This window comes from Lissotriton vulgaris, chromosome 5, assembly GCF_964263255.1.
Source record: "Lissotriton vulgaris chromosome 5, aLisVul1.2, whole genome shotgun sequence".
NCBI lineage: Eukaryota > Metazoa > Chordata > Amphibia > Caudata > Salamandridae > Lissotriton > Lissotriton vulgaris.
In genome coordinates this window covers 1797252061-1797271694 of record NC_141693.1, presented here as the reverse complement: position 1 = coordinate 1797271694, position 19634 = coordinate 1797252061, and the positions used below count along the sequence as shown (strand labels likewise).

The 19634-nt window shown below is 42.1% G+C and overlaps 1 protein-coding gene across 1 annotated transcript in view; it reads left to right on the top strand.

Annotated features, from left to right (window-relative positions):
* ODAD4 (outer dynein arm docking complex subunit 4) overlaps positions 1-18502 on the top strand; it is a 109684-nt gene extending 91182 nt beyond the window's left edge. The window contains exons 11-12 of the mRNA XM_086920493.1: positions 1726-1819; positions 18203-18502. Coding sequence (XP_086776619.1) covers positions 1726-1819; positions 18203-18336 — 228 coding nt within the window. The 3' untranslated portion in view covers positions 18337-18502. The remainder of the gene's footprint in view (positions 1-1725; positions 1820-18202) is intronic.
* The last annotated feature ends 1132 nt before the right edge of the window (positions 18503-19634 follow it).

Genomic DNA, 19634 nt, shown 5'->3' with positions numbered 1-19634 from the left:
TGCTTAGCTTAATATATAATTTTAATAATATCCTTTCGATTATGCATTTCTTACAAGTACTTCTATTTAAGATTTTTGTGAACCGAGTTTCTGTATTCTGACTGTATTTGTATTACTTATTACGTTTCTCCTATTATCTCAACTGTTATTGCATACCATTATTACTTGTTACTTCTTTTTCTTGTACGTATGCAGTACTAAATGATTACTTGTACGAAGTATTTTTCTTATGACCCTATTAACCTTCTCAAATAAGTCTATTCTTGAACTTAAGTTGAAAATCATTGTGGTGCTGTGTTCGGTTATGCTATTGCAAATGGTGGCTAGCTAAGGGGTGATGATAGCACTTTTAGTTACAAATGTATGCATTTATTTGACTATTTGCTTATGGGGTAATACTTTTCAGACCTGACTTTGGGAGAAGTTATTACTGTGAACCTTGAGCTGTCAGAAGAAATGGGATAGGTGGACATAAGTGTTCTCATTTCTCTTTCCATCTAGAAAATGATAGATAAATGGACAAAATGTAGACTCCACTATCCCTTTCCAAGTAGAGGTGTAGATTAGGAAAAAAGGTGGAAATATTTGAAGACCTTGTCTGTAGGAGGGTCAATTTCTCACAATTCTTTTACTGGTCCTTTTGGTCCACTTCTGGAGCTTACCACTTCAGATAATGTTTTAGGCAAGCCCAAAGTATTTCTATTTTAGACAATGGAGCTCTTCAAACAATTTTATGGTCTGACTTGACAGTGCAGCAGTCGCCAGATAATTATGTGAGCATTCGTAGAGAGGGGCTTCACTCCGCCCACATTTTGGGAGTCAGGAGTACATATTTTGATTGGGCAGATGTTGTGTGCTCCCACAAGAAAGTGCTTGCCCCCTACGCAGCTCTCATAATTGTTTTTGTTTCTTTAACAAGATGCCTGAGCCTGACATTTCAGGGGCTCACACACAACACTGTAATGCTGTTATAGCATCTTAGACAACTAGATAATTTATATTGTTTTTTCTGGCAGCAGCATAGATTGGAAGAGGGCAGTCATTGTCCTACATAGATTTTTAGGTCTGGCTTAAAGGTGCAACTGTCACCTGACCTTTTAACCTACACCAATATTATTATACCATTCTTTGCTTCCATACAAATACATATTCATTCCAATATTATTTCCTTCTAATGCATCACACGTTCTTTTAAAGACAGGCCTATTGGTCTTGCCAAGTCTTGTTTCGTATACCAGGAAGAAGGAAGGTGGGCTCCCCTAGCCTGTGAAATCACAACAAAACCAATTCCCATCTCTTCCCCAAACCCTCTTACCTACTTCCATCTTTCCCAGGCTTGGAAATGCACAACTTCAGGTAAGGGTGTGCTAGTGTTTGGGAGCCTTGTATGGGCAGATTCATGATTGGGGCAGGCAGCAGGCATTGGAGAGGAAGCTGGGTTTGTGATAAGTAAATCAGGAGGGTGCTGATTCAGCTGCTGTGTGCAGGACAGTATGTAGATGGTCAGTTGCCTGAGGGATTAGGAAGCCACACTAAGCAAGGTGAAAGATGATTTCGGCTTGTATAGGTTTGGCTAATTAATGAGCTCATGGTTAAAAGGGTTTCCACTGACATTTCTTGAAATATCCTATCATATATTGTTTACAAGAATTCTACACCGCCCACACTTTTTGTATTTTTGCAGCTTCCTTCATGTAACTATATCTCCCACTGACTGTGTTTCAGGCCCTGAAGGAAGCTAACAAAGGTATTGTTCAACAACTGAAAGCATCGCAGCAACCTGAGGCAAAGGAAGATGAGAAGCCCGATCTCTCAGAAGGTGAATAGTTAAACAACTTGTGTTGAACCTTCTGTGAAGTTATGTAGTTTAAAGGTCGGTGGTAGACATTTGACTAAGTACCACTCTGCCTGTTCGTTGTTTTAGTAACCTTTGGAAGTACTTTAGCGTAAGAGTTCAAAATAGGGAAGTCGGAAGGGTTGGAAAACACAGGTAGTGTTCTGAGTAAGGGGTGCAGGTGACGTGAGCAATTGGCAGGATTCACACAGTAAAACAAACTAGGAACAGCAAAGGGCACAACAAGCTATGAGAAGAAAATGTGGAACTTTGGCTACTACTGTGTGAGAGACTTCCCGATCAGAGTAATATTGCACTGCTACATATACTAAAACCTGAGGTAGTGAAAGAGACCAACTTTTTACATTACAAAATGTGTATTTTTGTAAAGCGCACTTTTACCCAAGGCTATCTTGGCGCTGAATAACAGATGTTTATTGTTACCAAACGGTACTCGTTTTATCGAACCCAGAAGGATGAAAGGCTGTGACCATAAGTTCAAATACACTACAGACCTCTACACCTCTACGAAGAATGCTATACGCCTCAGTTTGCCACACCACCTGCATTCCTTTCCAATAGCAAAACAAGTTTTACAATCAGAAGTGTTGTACAAACACAGCGGAGCATGTCTGGTTTGTTAACCCAATTACACCACCAGTAGCGCTCTTGTTGACCCACAACCCCCCAGGCCCCACCCCCGCTCCACTTTTTGTTTGGCGTCTTTTCTTATTTTACAGATGATATTCATTTTACTGTCTGAAACAGCAGCAAATGCCACTTTACATCATCCAACAGTCTCTTGCACAAGCTGGACTCCTCAACAACATGTATAGTTTCTATGGCTTCTTGCAGAGTGGAATTCGTGGCAGCCCATCGCCTCTCCTGTGTCTTTTGGTGTAGCCCTGCACAATCAGTGGATCTCTGATCACCTCCTCTGCCATTGTGCCAATAGTGGCGCTTGATTGCTAATCCCTGTAGTCTGGATACAAATTCATTGCATTGACAATCTCCTTGGGTCCCTGGGGTTCAGTATAAAATGAGTGTCCAGGCACAGCCAAGTTGATAGATTAAGCAACTCTGTTTCCTCACCTTTGTTTGCTTCCATATAGACATCCGTAATGTCATGTCCTTTCTGATATTTGGCGACTGATAGAGACTTCAAAATATATTGTCCTTCTTTCTCAAGGGCACCAACATTTAAAGAGCTTTATTTCGATAAGCTTCTAAATCGTGTCTTTCCAGAGCAACCAAATCATTTTTGAAGAGACCAATCCTTTCTATCCACACTGTGGGTGGCAGTCTTGTTTACACAAGAAAGAAAGGTGGCTGAATTGTGTACACTGGAAAGCCATGGTGGAATAGAATTGCCACACTACACGTCTTTGCTATATGCTTTGTTATATTGCCCACTGCAGCCAAAAAGAAACACTTGGCACTAAAATGTAAAAAAAATCCAATAAAAAAATATTTAGTCACAGTGGTGGTGTGAGGAATCGCCTTTAGTGGTCAAATATTGTATAACATTAATAGAAGTTAGGACAACTTCATGCCTGCCAAGTTTTCACATTACTTATGTGTGACATTTTTGTTGGTTTCAGTTATGAGTGACATTCTATTGCTAAATGTGTGACTCTTTGAGTGACTCTTTCTCGCTGGTAAAACCAAGCAATGGTGCTTGCGACAGGATGCCATGCCACCACTGACCACCTACACTACTCACTAACTACCCAAGCTAGGGGCATAACAAATGCCCCACGTTGCTGGTAGTCCCCAGGCTTTCCTATACTGGAGGTGGCCCCTCAGCCCCTACTGATATGAGTGTGAGGGGCTCCTTCAGCATATTTTGTAGAGGGCCCCCCTCATGTTTGATACGCCACTGACCCTAGCTGTGCCCCTAAGCTGATCATGACCTTCGACTCATCAGTTACATTTTAACTTTCCCTGTGTTGACCTGACCCACCGGTGCCAAGAGTCAAGTGCTGACCAGCAACTGTCCGGCTGACCCATGGCATCTTCAGGCCGGTCCAGAGTACCACTGGTTGGTGCTGATTATAGGCTGAGGTGGAGAGGCAGGGCCTGATCTGCCCTGCCTGGCTTAGGACAGGACTCTAATGGTAGTTGCAGCTGACCGCTCCTATGCTAGTGCTCTAGCTTACTGAAAACGATAAACAGTGTGACTTTCTCTCCTCCATCACCTATAACGCTTTAACTGCTCGAGAGGGAAACACTTCCCACTTAGAATCAAAACAAAGATAGCAGCTTTCCAACCACACACCCTAATCAGACCCCGCAGCTATTCGAGATTCAAATCGCATATTTGCTGGAAAACTGATCAAGGTGCGCGATGCTCGCAAATTCATGCATGGGCGCCGTGAAGAAAAAACAAGCATTTGCAATGCAATAGATCTCGCATTTGCAGGAGTTTGAGCTATTGGCATTGTAATGACAATGCTTTTTATTTGTGTTTTGAAAACCTGAAAGTGGTGCGTAAACACCCACTTTGCACTTATGGTACTTGCTTATGAGAAGCAAGGCTGCCATTAAAAAAGGCGCTGTTATCTTAGCCTTGCTTCTCTTAAGCAAGGACTAAAAGTACAAAGTGCTTGTTTATGCACAACTTGCAGGTTTTCAAAACATAAATTAAAGGCCATCATCATTTATACTGCCAATAGCTCAAACTCTCGCAAATGCGAGACCTATTGCATTGCAAATGCTCGTTCATATAAAGTAGCACCTATGTTCTCTGGTACCTTAACCCCTTGCATGCTGGTGACGAACCCCAGCCGTCACGCTCCGTGTTGCTCGTGTGCTGGTGACGGCTGGGGTTCGTCACGGCCCCGCCCTGTTCCTTTGTTTACCGCACAGCGGCGGAAATGGGCCAGCAGCGAAGGGGTTAAAGCTGGAGGCACTGTTTTGTATTGTGGCATTAAGCCTACTAGGAGGGCCCCTGTATAGTCAACTTGCTTAGTTGCTCATTGAGGCATCAGGCCATATAAGCCTATATATGGGCTTGATTATTGTTTTAAATGGAGCAAACATTTTGTCTAGTAAATAAATAGTTTTTTTGTACAGCATAAATAGTGAACTTGCATATTTGAAGGTGCACTCTTATTTGGTAATAAAGAAAAAGGTGGCTCCATCAGACAAAAAATGTACATAGAATCACACAGTTTGAGACTAGTTCACTGGTCCAGTGCATTACAGTTAGATCGAGTAGCTTATTAGTTACTAGACCTGCAGGTCTGGTAAAAGGTGTATGATTTTTGAAACACTGCTGATATGTTTTGAAATACCTGTATTACTCATTTACAAGCTGGTTAAATGATGTGTGGTAGAAAAATACGGACATCTTACAGCCTTTTGTTTCACAATTGTCTGACAACTCACTTGTCAAGGACCTCCAGGATAAGATAAGAAACAATCAGTAAAAAGAAAAACGGACATTTGACCTCTGGCCCTGAACAGACAGTAAATGTGTTGAGATAAAAATAAGATGTAAAGGCGTCTTTATTGCTCATTTGCTTTCAGAATGAACAGATCACCTGTTACTTTCAGCTTAAGTTCCCTCGCCAGAACAGACAAGTGGGTGTTAAAAATAGTGTTATCTGATAAAATCTGACTATCTGACAAGCCATAGCCAGTGGGCGAATAGATTTAGAGGCCTGAGTGATCTAAAAGCTGCTGGCAATAGGGGTAAATGGGGTAATTTCTGATATTTATATCACTGCAGAAACTTAACTACTTTAATCTACTCACTAATAAAGTGTCACTCAAAGTGTCATACTTAACAAGTTTAAGTGTTGCATATATGCACCCTGAAAACATCAAAATGTCACACATATGCAAAATGTAAACTTTGCATCCATGGGTCATCTGTGTTTCACATGTGCATGGTAATAGACATATCCCCTCGGACTTTACACTGATCCCCAGACTTCATGTATCCCAAGGGTTTGGTGTTATTCTTGAAAGTTAAAACAATTAGGCTGAGAAAATAAATAAGACTATAGGACCACATAAAACACTAAAAAACAGAAAATTATGTTTTTGTTTTTGTAAATGGCCCTTGGAAATGGCAAGGACTACTTTGGACAAAGGATGCCCGTTGGGATTCCTTCTAAATCCAAGTCTGTGCTGGTAATAATGCCTGAGACTTTCATGTTTAAGAACTGCAATACTGGGCACTATTTAATTTAGTTAGTTGTGTTTTAAAGAGGAGTTTTCAAGTGCTGAGATGAAAAATGTGATTCTTGCTGCAAAGTGCCCGAAAACCTAGACGTTCTAGTAGAGTGACCAGATTTTGAAAACCAAAAACCGGGACATTTCGCAAAGCGCCAATGGGGACTACGCTATTACCTCAGCCATGGGGCCCCAAAATGAGTTCAAAGACAGTGCGCACCAGCATAGGAACACAGACAAGGCACTAAAAAACACCTTTCAATCCCTGCCTCATTAGTGTTAATAAAATTGTGTTCTGATAAGAGCTGCTAACTCTGAGTTTGCGCACATAAAAAGCAACCTTCCTCTGTGTTCTGTCAATCCTCTCTAAAAACACGGACATGAGCTAAATGTTAACGGTTGGAGGAAAACATAGAGTGTCCCAGAAACTAGGGGACGCTTAGTCACCTCAAGTCCTGGCAATAATGCACAGCCGAGATGCAATGCAATGGATTTAGGTCCAGAAAAAGCATTGTTGGGGTGCGTCCTAGACAGGGGTGGATTGGCGACACAACCTGGGGGCAAATGCAACAATGGGGCAGAAATTCGCAAAACGCAGTACTTTCTGTGACGGGGGATAGTGGGCACCTTGAACATGTGCAGACTAAAGTGGGAGCTCTGGGGCAGAAAACCGGGTGCTGCGCTCAATTCTAGCGAGAATGCATTGCTGTGTCAGGAGGGGTGTGCAGTGTTCGGCGAGGGAGGTGTGCTCAGGACAGGCGAGTTTGTAGTGTTGGGCGAGGGAGTTGGAAGGGCACAGAACAAACTGAAAGGATCAAATTGTAATCGCTATTGAATCCAGCGCTGGGGTACAGTGCGGTGCTGAAACACACAGCAATGTTGCAAGGGGTATAAAGTTCCGTGCTGAAGCAGCGGGAAAAGGATAGCGACTTGCTCAGTCCTTCGCTCTCCACTCCCTCCGTTCTTACACTGCTCTGTTGCAGAACCCCTTGATCACAGCAAGTGCCACTTGGTATTTCTGCAGAGACATCACTTCTCCACTGCAAACCGGTTCGGAGCGAAGTTGGTTTAAGTAGGCTGCGCACACACAATAGAAGAGACGGTTAATAAGCAGTTTATTATGGACATGTAGGAGGGACAAGAAGCCTACGTAATAGACAAAGAAAACAGACTGACATGATACATTTGTGGCATATAGACCCGACAACTGTCACCCATGGACAACGTCCAATAGAAATAGTTGTTTATCAACTTCAACTAAGTTGTGGACAGGCCTCTGAAATGAAGCGAGACCAACAGCCATTCAAACGAGCAACAAGAGGCCCTCGATTACTGAAAGTGAAAGCGACACATATGACACCTAATTAACAAAGCCCTGGCGAGTCCGCCGAGACGCCGTGTGCGTGCACATCTCCTGTCCATGCAGGCACGGCAAGCAGAAGACAGGGAGGGAACAAAAATACCTCCCTTGCAATCAAAAGCAAGTGTTTTTGACGTGCGCCAATAAAAAACATAGGTGGAGCTTCCACCCCGCTTCCGAAGCAAAACCGACGACAATAGAGCTTGCAAGCGTGCAGCGCATGCGCTAAGTCGCTAGGCGAGACTTAAAAAGGGTTGCTTCCCTGATTTATTTATAGTTTTATGGGCTCCTGGGCCTGAAAACAGCAATCTAAACTTGGCTTTTATTTGTTGCGTGAGCCAGCTGCACTGAAAGTTTCACTTTCAGAAGGAACAGGCAGGCAACCCCCACCTGAGGTGTGTCCCCAGAGGAGTTGTGCAGGTCGAAGCCTGGCAAACAGCGAATTACTTGCTGAAATACATATTAGCATCTGCCTGCCTAGGACACGTACCCATGTGACGCTCAGCTTGCTTACAGCCATCCTGCCCCGGATGAAATAATATTTTCCGTGCTGGGTGCCCTACTGGCAATGTCGAAAGGACGACTGTCAGGTGAGTGAAGAGTCGCCTACTTTTTGAAAAACAAAACTGTCAGCAACAATTGCGCACACGCTTTAGAAAAATGCAGTGACATCACATGTAAAGTCATCAACAGTGCTGATTTATTCAAAAGGAGTACTGTTATAGAGCATTTACTTTGCATAAGTGTTACGGGAATGAAAAGTAAATGCTCTGTAATGGTACTGCTCTATAAACCAAATAAAAGTGTTTGTTTATTAACAAACCATTTACCTTTCTTTCCTTTTCTACAAACGTGAAGTCATTGCTCTGTAGCTGTACTATTTATAGATGGGGGACCAGCAAAATAATAGATTGAGGCCAGTCAAGGTTTTAGTTTGACCCAATGATACATGATGAGAAATTCTTTAAAAATGTTTTTCTTTCATATTTTGATGTTTTTCACTTTAGTGCACTCACTGCTTTGAGTAACATTTATCAAAAGTAGTAATTTCAGAAACATGTATGTACCCTCCGCCCACTAACAACGATACCATCAGTTATCCAAGAGTCTAGTCGATTGTCATGTGCTTACTACATGGGATCTATATTGTTATTTTAGATAGGACTACATTTTAATCAATTAATCCATATACAAAAGAGGATTTTGGTATAGTGCACATCCTGAACTCACACGTTTGAAGGTGCTCTCATCTGTAAGAATAGAAAGGAGGTTCAGTGAAAAAAATGTATTTGCTTAAGATCACTCAATTTAGTCGATCAGGAAGATGGAGCAGTGTGATAAGATTATTACAGCAAACACAAGAGAGATTTTTGTGCACAGTGCACGTCCTGAACACACATATTTGGAGATGCTCTCATATCATATATGCCTAAAATCACACAGTTTAGTGAAACAGGAAACTAAGATTGATCCCTGATTTTCTTCAGTTTCACACTGTACAATTCAGCCAGTAGGTGGGTATCTCTTTCTGACATCCAAGGTTAATACTATGTTATTAAATCTTGCAGGATGAGATTAGTGCATAGGTGACACACAGCATATTGTGTGATTAGGATATACACCATGTTTTTTTCATGCATATTCCCATTTTCTTAGGACATGACTATGAAATGTCACTAAAATAAGGAGCCGCAAAAATGCAGCAAAAAACGCAATAGTTCATGCTGCAATATCCTAGGCGGTCTGTAATGGTGCAGCATGCTGCCTCAGGTATCAAGTGCTTCAGCGCCCCACATAGGGGTAGTAAGTACCATATGAATGTTGCAATAAAGTACAACAAAAATAGTTACTGTAAATGTTATTCTTTTTATCCAGTTTATGATCACGCGCCCACACTTACTGCCCGACCCAGGGAACTTAGGTTCACAGTTCCCATACACCAAAGAGAAGGACTAATTGCATTTCCAAATCTCTGCAACATAGGCTGCTACAGAAACGTTTAACTAAAGCTCACATAAAATGACACCACGTTAATTAGCTTTTTCAGTACAATCAATGACCAGATAAATAGAGAGTTTTATCATGGTAAACTATATCATCACGGGCAGATTTGTGAAAATATCGAATACTTTTTGAATAGTGCGAAGAACACCCCAAGACGAATCTAACTATGCCTGGTATTCAGTACTCGCTGATTGAAAATTGTCTTTAGGTGCACATTGTAGGCAGCTGGCTCTGTAGGTACTATACCAAACTAAGGTATAGTGTGCACAGAGTCCAGTGGATCTCTAGAGGCTTACAGAGGCTCAAGTAGAGAATACTAAGTGCTCTCTTTTGTGGTAGTGTGGTCGAGCAGTTTGGCTTATCAGAGGGCAGAGATAAGCATTTGTTGTACACACCAAGACAAGAAATGATTACACACACTCAGTGACAAAATCTGAGACCAATGGTTTGTAAACATATTACTTTTTGTATGGTTATGACTTAGAACCAAAGATACTTTGTTGCAGTAAAATACGTTTCCTAAAATCACAGTTTTTAAGTATAAAAAGTGGGCACAGTGCATTTCTCAAACAGTTCAATGTTAACCGATGGAGGAAAAACAATATTGTAATTTCACAGGTAAGTACACGACTTACAATTCCAGTCTTCGGGTTTTAGGACCAAGGATCATGTAAATGTAGAGACTACACCACAGACCGCACTGGAGCGGCCGGGTGCAGAGGCCAAATTCGGTTACTGGGGCCCAATGTTAGTCAGTAGAGACTGGGAAGTCGCAAAGTGGTGCCGGTTGCAGGTAGGTAAAATTGGAGGGTTAGTACCACAACAGGGTTCGGCACGAGGCAGCACCAAACATATACCCTCAGTGGCGAAGAGGTGGCCGGGGTGCAGAATGCCAACACAGCTTTTTCTGCCCAGTGCAAAGCAATGGAGATTGAAAATGTTGAACAAAGGCTGCAGGCTCAGACCAGGAGGCTGGACGAAGAGAGCCAGTGGCTGTGGTGGTAAGTTGGGATGTTGAGGGACACCTGAGCACAGTCGGTCATGCTCTTCAAGGCATGGTGGCTGCAGGTGCAGGGGTGTCCTTTGAGGTTGGAAGATCCTTACTAGAGCTGTCGCGGAAAAGGTACCCTTTGTGTTGAGGCTGCAGGCGTCGTCGAGGAGTCCAGGAGAGGTCACTCCAGGGCGGACTCAAGGTCAGGACTGTTGGGGAACTTTTTTAGGACAAGTGGCCCACTTGGACTCAGGCCGTAGGTATCGGGCACAGAGGTAGGTCTGGTTGTGCAGTTCAGTAGGTCACTGGAGCTCTTGTTGGGTTCTTTGTGGACAGGGCAGCTGTCCTCTGGAGTTCTCGGTCTTTAGGGAACGTGGGCAGTCCTCCCAGGGTTGTGTAGGTTGCTGGGCCTGCAGGCTGAGTCGCTTTTTGGCACAGGTTTTTTTGAGGGCTGCAGACAACCCGGTAGGGCTGGTTCCAAGTCATTTGTTGTCTGGAATCTTCACTACTGGTACAGCTCAACAGTACTTCTCCTTTAGGTAGCCAGGAATCTGAGGATCAAGGATGCCCCTAAATACTCTATTTAGCGGTGTCACAGTATTGGCGGGTAGAAGCCAATGCGCTACTTACCTTTAGGGTGACTACACCCTTTGTATGTCCACTCCCTTTAGGGAGGGGGCATACCCCACATCCTATTAGCTGAAATCCTCACAAACAAAATGTAGGATTTTCAAAGGAGGGGGTCAGTTCAGCTCAGGATACCTCAAGGGTGGTCCTGCCTGAGAGGAGACACACCTATCATGCTTACTAATTTTACCACTGACCTTGCTGCCAAAAGTTGGGCGTGATCAAGGGGCGGGCATCTCGACTAGCTGGGGAGGCCCTGGCTAGCATAACATAAGGCAGGCAGCCTTTGAGGCTCACCGCCCTTGAATGCTGTTCCTGCTTTAGGGTAGGTGTGAAGCCCCTCCACCCAGAGCAGGCTTTGTTTCTGACCCACGAGAGCAAAAGGCTCCCATCTCAGGGGGTCAGAAACGTGTATGGAAGCGGCAGGCTCGGTGCAGGTCAGTCAGCCACACAGTAGCGGTTTGGTAGGTTTTCAGGGGCACCTCTCTGGTGCCCTCGGAGTGCATTTAATAATTAATCCAACACTGGCATCAGTGTGGGCTCATTAATCTGTCATGTTTGGTAGCAAACATATTGGGATTCTGTGAAGCCATCATTAGAGCTGTGGAACTCATATTGACAAGCCCCCAACCATGTACTCAGTATGGCTTTACTATGTACTTATGCCTAGGACTGGACTTAGACAATATAGGGTCATATCTGATCATCACAGGAGGTACAGTGCACCCTGCCTTATGGCTGTAAGGCCTGCTGTATGGGTGACTTACCTTTGCCTCTTGGAGTGCTGGAAGGCCTAGCACACAGGGATGTGTGCCAGATCGACTCTTCACTTTTTGCTGCACCAAAACATGCAACCTGCAGTGGCAGTGTGCTTGTGTTTGGTGAAGGTTATCTTAGCGTGGCATAATACATGCTGTAACCCGTAAAGTCCCTCTCTGGTCAGAATCCCATTGGTACCCTGGTACCTTTTACAAGGGAACCAGAGGTGTGCCATTTGTGGAAACAAAGGTAGAGTTTTGGGAAAAGAATGCAGGTATTGGGAGATGGTTAGAAGGGACCCAGTACCCGCTCAGTCAATGTTGCATCAGATACTAGGCAAAATGTGAGGGGGGTACTGCAACAGAACCCCATTTTCCTACACACATAGTTTGCATGTTGTTCAAACTTTATTCAGAAATGCACACCTGTTAGCACTTTCCTAGTGAGAGAAGCATAAACTGACCAATTACACTTAGTTATATTCACTGTAGAAGTGGCGGACATTACCTCACTGTTTTTTGGCAATGTTGTCCTTGAAGTTGAGGTTGGTGTTCAAGGTGAATCCAAGTGACTTGGCGATCAGTGAAAGTTTCAGTTTAAAACTTTCCAAGATTAATCAAAAAGGATGCCTATAACCTATGTCATGCATGTGTCAGTGATAGGATAAAGGCGTTCTATTTTTTATAGTCACAGCTCATAAGTCTTGAAAGAATAAGAGAGAATGTCAGTCAAATGTGAAATGTTCCTGTCTTTGTACTTTTTTCTTATGGGTGGTAATTGTGAAGCTTAGAAAGTATATCCAGAGGTTTGTTTTTCTTAAGGCTTGAATGGGCCCTATGCGTTCTGTCAAATGTTATGGTTTCAGCTTTATCTGTTACAAATAATAAATGTATTCATTTTACAAAGCTTTCAATGCTTCCACATTCTACTTTCTGGGCACCTCTGCATTTCCACATTATTCTATCTGGACAGATTTTCCAAATCATTGAACTTTTCAGGTAGAATCAAATTTTTATCTTAGAGAGCGATTTCCTCACTGCAAAGAATTTCTAGCTTCTCTGTTGTGCCATCTCCAGATTATTCAAGGGAGAACATGCTCTTCCCTAGTGCATTTACGACCTTCTTAACTACCCAGAGTTCGTGTTGCAGGTGCCTTGCAATGATGAGTAATCATCTCTCAGACCTTGGAATTATTCTTAAAAAAATTGCTCTGTAGTCAACTTTTGGCTCACTCCTGCCCACTTGTGGGTTTTATATCTCAGGTGAGTCATCTTGGCTACTTACCAATGCGCTGCAATATCCACTATGGACCCTAATCAACATTTAACTGTAATGAACTTCTCTTTCTTCTTGTTTAAACCCTTGACGAGTTTTTGTCTCATTTAGTTGAAGAGTGATATGTGTAGTTTCGAGTCCCTTTGTGGGAAGTGGTGCTTGGCAATTGGACTGCACTGCATAGTGCAAGTCAGTTCACCCTTACTTTGGTGATCAGTTTCTCCTGTTGATTTGAATTTACATATTTTCTTCAGTTTTTCCCCCAAATATTCCTTTTGGGTCTGAGCAAGGAACTTTGCAATTTGCCTCCTGTTCCCGCAAGGCTCCAACTAGTCCGGGGGATCAGTGTAGTCCTTTTATTATGTACTAATGCTGTGTGGAGTTTCTAATGGAAGAGATCCCCATCTCTGCGTATGCCAACAGTATGAATTCCTATCTCACTGGTTTAAAATCTAAACTCTATTCTGATATTCTAATCTGGCTCTATTGCCTGGCAGGCATCCCTCACCAGCCCCTTGTGATCCTCTGCAAGGTGGATTGCCTGGTATCCATCTCTCTTTTGACCTCACCTCTATTTAAGCTGTGTGTGGTTGCGTCCTCTTCTGTTGTGTGTTGCTGTTAAGTGGCCAAAGCCCCTTGCTATCATATCCTGGGCCATGCAGTCAGATCCTCTTAACGTCATCTCTGTTGAGAAAAGGCCGTCCCTCTCTATTAAATCTCAGTGCCGACCTAAATCTCAATGCCGCCCTGGGCTACCGCTGCTTGCCTTGTGTGATCTCCGCTGGTCACCTCAACCACACATCAGGAGCACCAGTATCTTCAGATGTTGCTTGCCTGATGCCATCTTGTGCGTTTGCTATCTTTGTCTGATACGCTGGTATCCCTTACCCTCACCTGGGGCTGCCGCAGTAATTTCTGCCCCGGTACCTAAGCTGCTTTTTCTTTCTGGGAGAGCTGCTTGATGGCCTCAGTCGTCTATAAACTTAGTTGTCTGGGTCATACCATCTGGTCCCCTCAGCTGAGGGCTGTAATCACATGCCTGGGATTCTCGTTTTTCACCCCTCTCAGGACAGGTGCAGGCGATGGCAGACCTTTCTCTTTCCATTGTGGTCATCAGGTTTAGTTTCTGACAACGTCCTCGCTCGTCTCTTCTCCAGAGCTCCAGTATGCGACTACTGTATGTTGTGGCTTTCACCTTTCGTTTTATTCATTTATGTGAGCTGAGCAGTCTGCGTTTCCGTCTTTAGTGTCTAGGGCTATCCTCCCCATAATCTGACAATTTTGTTTCCTTTGTTTATGATTATTGCTAATTTACTCAGGGCCAGAGTGCAGATGGTGGGACATTCAATTCAATTCAATTAAGCTTTATTCGATTTTAATTGCAAAATCATAAAAGCATACAATAAGACATTTCTTTACAATAAAAACGCATACTTTAAGATAAAAATGCAATATTTACAATTTAAAAAGAGAAACCAAACACGGAGGTGTCATTCCATAAAGTGCGTTATATATTATCTCAGGTCATTTGAAGAGGAAATAATATTGTGTAAATATACCTTCGAGTGTTAAGACATCATTGTACAATTAAAAACATTATTTAAGCAGCTTTCTATTTTAGAAGATGGAAGTAAAAACGTTTTCCTTTGCAACTTACAGTCGCTTAATTGAGACACTTAGCGACATCCAACGAAAATAAAATAAAACGTACAAATTTATAACATAGTGGAGCGGGCAACCACCTTTTATATTTAAAATTGCAATGACCCCTAGGTGGGCAAGTTCAATCTAGGTTCATTCGGTGTCGAACAATACACTTCAGGAAATTAACTATTGTAAGGACCAGCCGTTCGCCCTCCAGGAGCTGTAGGAAAAGAAATGCCGGGCGACAGGTTCTGTGGCCTGTTTGCTTTAACAGTGGAATAAGCCATTTTTCCTAAAATCATTGAGAAACTTGCAAAAGAGGATGGTATGCAGAGTGGACTGTGTAGAGGTGTCTTCACAAGGACAGGGCGGAAGTTTTTTAGCCCAGTTATTTCGAATTGGGAACGCAACCAGTCGGTTGAAAAGGTTCATCCTAAACCTAACCAGAAGAAAACGATCATAGCTAGTGATGTTATAAGTGAGGTAGGGCTGAATGGCGACTGTCGTTTGGATCATCAAGCTATGTATAACTGATGGTTTCGTGACCTCACTCATCAGTCATAGTTCTTCGAGGTGTGCAAGACATTTCGCCTGTAAAACCTTCCTTGGAACCTCACGGATTAAGGGGGGGTCATAATAAAATGTTCCCAGCCTAGATCGTGAAAGAACCTTTTCACATACGACAGCCAACTGGATTTATGGGCATTCTCCATGGCTATGCAATCGGAAATTATTGTCTGTGTAAAGGTTGCTTTTTCCGATGTCCAAATTCGACGCCCCAGTAAGAGAGGTTCGGCCTTTGCTATGTCTGTCACATGGGAAAGTCCCAACTCCATGTGACAGGAAAAAGTGCTTGTGCTCTTAGGGACCGAGAGAAGGTACCTCACCTAATCATAAACTTGCCAGGACCCCGTCTCCCTGGAGTGCATTTCCTAAGAATGTATTGAACGTTGTGATTTCAAGCAGCCACCCCATCCGCCATTAGAAATGGATACCTTCCCAAATAAGCAAATTCTCTTTGTGGCAATGTGTGGGCAACTACCGGGCCTCCGGCGTGTATACATGTTTATCAGGGATTTAGTAATCGAGGATTATGTAATTGGCAAAGCCAGTTTGTTACAGATACTGAGCATGATTGTTACGCAAAGATGTACGATTCATTTTGTTATGATATCGTTATGTATTAAATTGATTCAACCTAAAATATTATGTTTTGTTGAAATGTACTGCACATCAATACTGTTTGGTTAGTCTAGTGCAATGTATACGTATAAACTATATCCGAAGTACATGCAATGTATATGTATAAACTATATCCGAAGTACATGCAATGTATACGTATAAACTATATCTGAAGTAGATTGCAATGCATACGTATAAACTATATCTGAAGTAACATATTGTAGGCATCACACTATACACTCTTGTTTCTCTCTACCACACTCACTAATGATTTACTTCATCTCTTTCCTCTCTCTTTTCTCCAGTTCTATATCGTGTCCTTTTTTAAAATGATCCCAAAGCTGGTGTGTGTTATGATATGGTTCAGTGTGTTATGAAATGGCCCAGTATTTAATTGTTTGTCTGTAAAATACTCTGCATTATAATTTTTTTAATGTACCATGTGGTCTTGTGCGCGTTATAAATAATGTAACAAGTATTGTACTCCATAATCAGATCTGGACGCCACACATTTTTATTTATTTAAACTTGGCAGAGGTATGCCTACTATGGAGTTGTAACACAACTGCAGAAACATGTTTTTTAATTGTGTCCTTAAGCGAACACTCACATTAATAATTCTCTAACAGTAAGAACACATTCGTAATCTTAACATCAATTAGCATAGATACCTAGAGGTGGGAGAGGTGTGGCGCCGCGGCCAGGATGACTGACTCCGAAATCTGGGGATCACGGTTCGATCCCCAGGGCCGGCGGCAGATTAGCCCAGCACCATGTGACTCTGGGCAATAGCTTGCTTAATCTTCACGACGGCCCCCAGCGCCTAGAGACCCTTACGGGTGATTGTGCGCTTTACAAATGTGGATTATTATTATAGAGCAAGTAGGATTAGCTAGTTTAGGGTGTAGTGACCATTTTGATTCAGCTGTTCTCTGTGCTGGTTGCCGATCAAAGAGAGAACTCAATGTAAAACCCTCTGTATTGCCTATAAATTAATGCTCTGCCATGCTTCAAAACATCTCGCTAAAGTTTCTCCGCTCCAACCTGCAGGACATTTGCGGTCTGCATTGAATTGTTACTGCCCACCCATCTGCCCAATCTGAACGATTTGGTGGAAGAGCTCTCATGTAAAAAAGATCCCCCCTTTGAAGCGTTCAGCCCCTACATTTAAAGCCAGTAAATGTATTTTTAGGTTCAGATTAGTTCTGAAAGCACATCATTTGTGTTTGGAGTATGGCCTGGTTTTACCATTTCGGACTCTAATCCCCTTGACCTCCTACTTCTTTCCTACAGCCAGTCAAATGTATAGTTACTTATAACCTTTGGGTGCCTTACGTAGGCTTTTCCATCTATGAAGACATTTGAGGCACTCGAGGTCTTGCCACCATTTGAAACGCTCTAGATCACGACTGCCACCCTTTTACAATATCTTGTAATAATACTCCCTCAAACCTTGTTTACGACCCCATCCTCCCCTTTGTACTCCTCCCCTCTTACACTAGGAGTTGGCAGTTTTTTACAGTTTGTACTATTTTGCTAAAACCTATTAAAAAAAATACCAAGCACATTAACCAAATCAAAATTTAGTTCACAGCAACGATCTATGTCAGATTAGTTTCCTTTGAAGCACGCCCAAACTTGAGCATCCGTTCGTTAAGATGATTTAAATAATCCTGAAGAAACCTGAATCCGGTATTGAAATAAATGTTTAATCCGTTTGTCTCAGTGTCACACCATGTATTTATTGTTGTTGCACATTTCCTTATGGGTTTGCAAGCTTTATATTGTGCAGTAGATTTGTACTGTAAATATACAAGTGAGCTAGCACGCTTTCTGCTGCCCTCCCTTTTGGTAAACATGCCTGGTCAAAGCCATTGACATATAAAATATATTAAACATTAAGTATTGGAGGTTAGCGGCGGAAAAATACACCTAGGTATGTTTAAATCAAATATTTCAGCACATACAGATTACAGATTTAAGGCACACCTTTTTCTTAAATAAAACCTTTGTTTCCATATTTAGGAACTCTAGTTTTCCGAAAAATATTCCTGGATGCCTTTTAGATGGAATTGTAGTAAATGTATTTAAATCATTCTTACTGTAACTTAATGTTTAGTGTTGTTCCCTAGATTCATAATCCATGCTCAACATTAAAACTGTAATACCAGCATAAATTCTAATTTGAAAACGTCTAAGTTTGATTGATTTTAGTGCATGTATTGATAATTCGCGAGCGTAAATTGGAAATGCGTAAACCCCTGAGATGAAGTGTCCCATCACACCATGTAATTATATTGTAAAAAAGATAGTTATTCATGAAGTCTGATTTCCTTCTTCATAGCTGAGGCAACATCTGCAGAGAAAATCGTTCAGGAGACCGTCACAGAGCCTGAGGCACACGAGGAACTTAAGGAACCTGTGGAACCAAAGGAAGAAGAGCCTGTAGAGCAGCAGCCAGAGCAGCCTGTAGAGTAGCATGAATGTCGGTGAATCCATTCCCATGTGCTTTATAGCAGAAAACGTTCACAATGCAGTTCGTAAAATGCAGGCCAATCCGTTGCACTTCCCGAATAAAATGTTATTGCAGACTTCTCAAGATTACCATATATATTTAACCTGTAAATAAAAATTGCCTACATAATTGTTTTATCTTGTTTGATTTTGCTGAGAGGGGGAGAAAGTGGCAAGGAACTAAACAGTGAGTATTTAAGAAATATGATGTTGCAACTAGTCCCAGTAGAGTTTCAACAGATTAGTTTTCAGCTTTTTGTTGACTAAGAGAAGATCCTCTCATCGTCTTGGGTGAATCGAAAGTTGGGGACTGTTCTGGAAATTTATAAAGTTATGGTTTTGTGTGTTGCAAATACTTTTTTGTTTCAAGTCTTATGTAAGCTTCTCAGATTTTTTTTGCCTTCAGAGATATTCAGGGATGAGCAAAGGTGCTCAAACATATCAGTAGTGAAGAGCTTTAATGGTGAAGCAAACCAGTTCAATTTCATCTTGGCTGCTACTAGAGCCATTGAAGAGACTTTGAAATTGGAAAACTACAATGGAATTTCTCTGCCCCGGAAACAAATCTTGCACCTCAAGGAAGACCAGCTTTTCTTGGAGTGAAAAAACATTTAGGATTGTCCTTTAGGTGCCATTTTTATTGACAACTAATATAATACTGTGACCTGAAGCAGATGGCAAAAATCATTTGGTAGAAAATAGGGCATACCTTTGGCAAATTCATGAGCAATGACCAGTTGAGGTTTTTGCTGTGTAGTCAATTTTGTGTGTGCCCGGTGAATTAATTTATTTCACCTATTGTCCAGAGAGCGAGTCGGTACTGAATTAAGAGTAGTGTATTTGGTGTAGGAGAATGATTTAAGTTTAATCAAGATTGAGCCAAAGAAAGCTCAAGGACCTCCGTTGCAGGTCTGAAAGAGTGATAGTGTTAAGTAACCTTGAATGAGACTTATCATTTATATACTGATCAATAGTAACTTCTGTTTTCTCCATCAACATTGGTGCAAGAATTGACACCATAGGAACACTGCAGATATTGGGATAGTGTCCCAGAATATGTTACCTAGCAACTGTTTTTGATTGGTTAGCAAGGAGCTAAACTAGCTGACAAACTTTTCTTTAAAGCACATGTGAGTCTTGAGAACATTAATGAACGTATGTTAATCAATAGTGTCAAACACCTCTGAGATATCAAGAAGTACAAGAAAGCAGACATCACCATTGTCGAAAATATAGTGTATGTCCCCAGAAATTCAATAGCA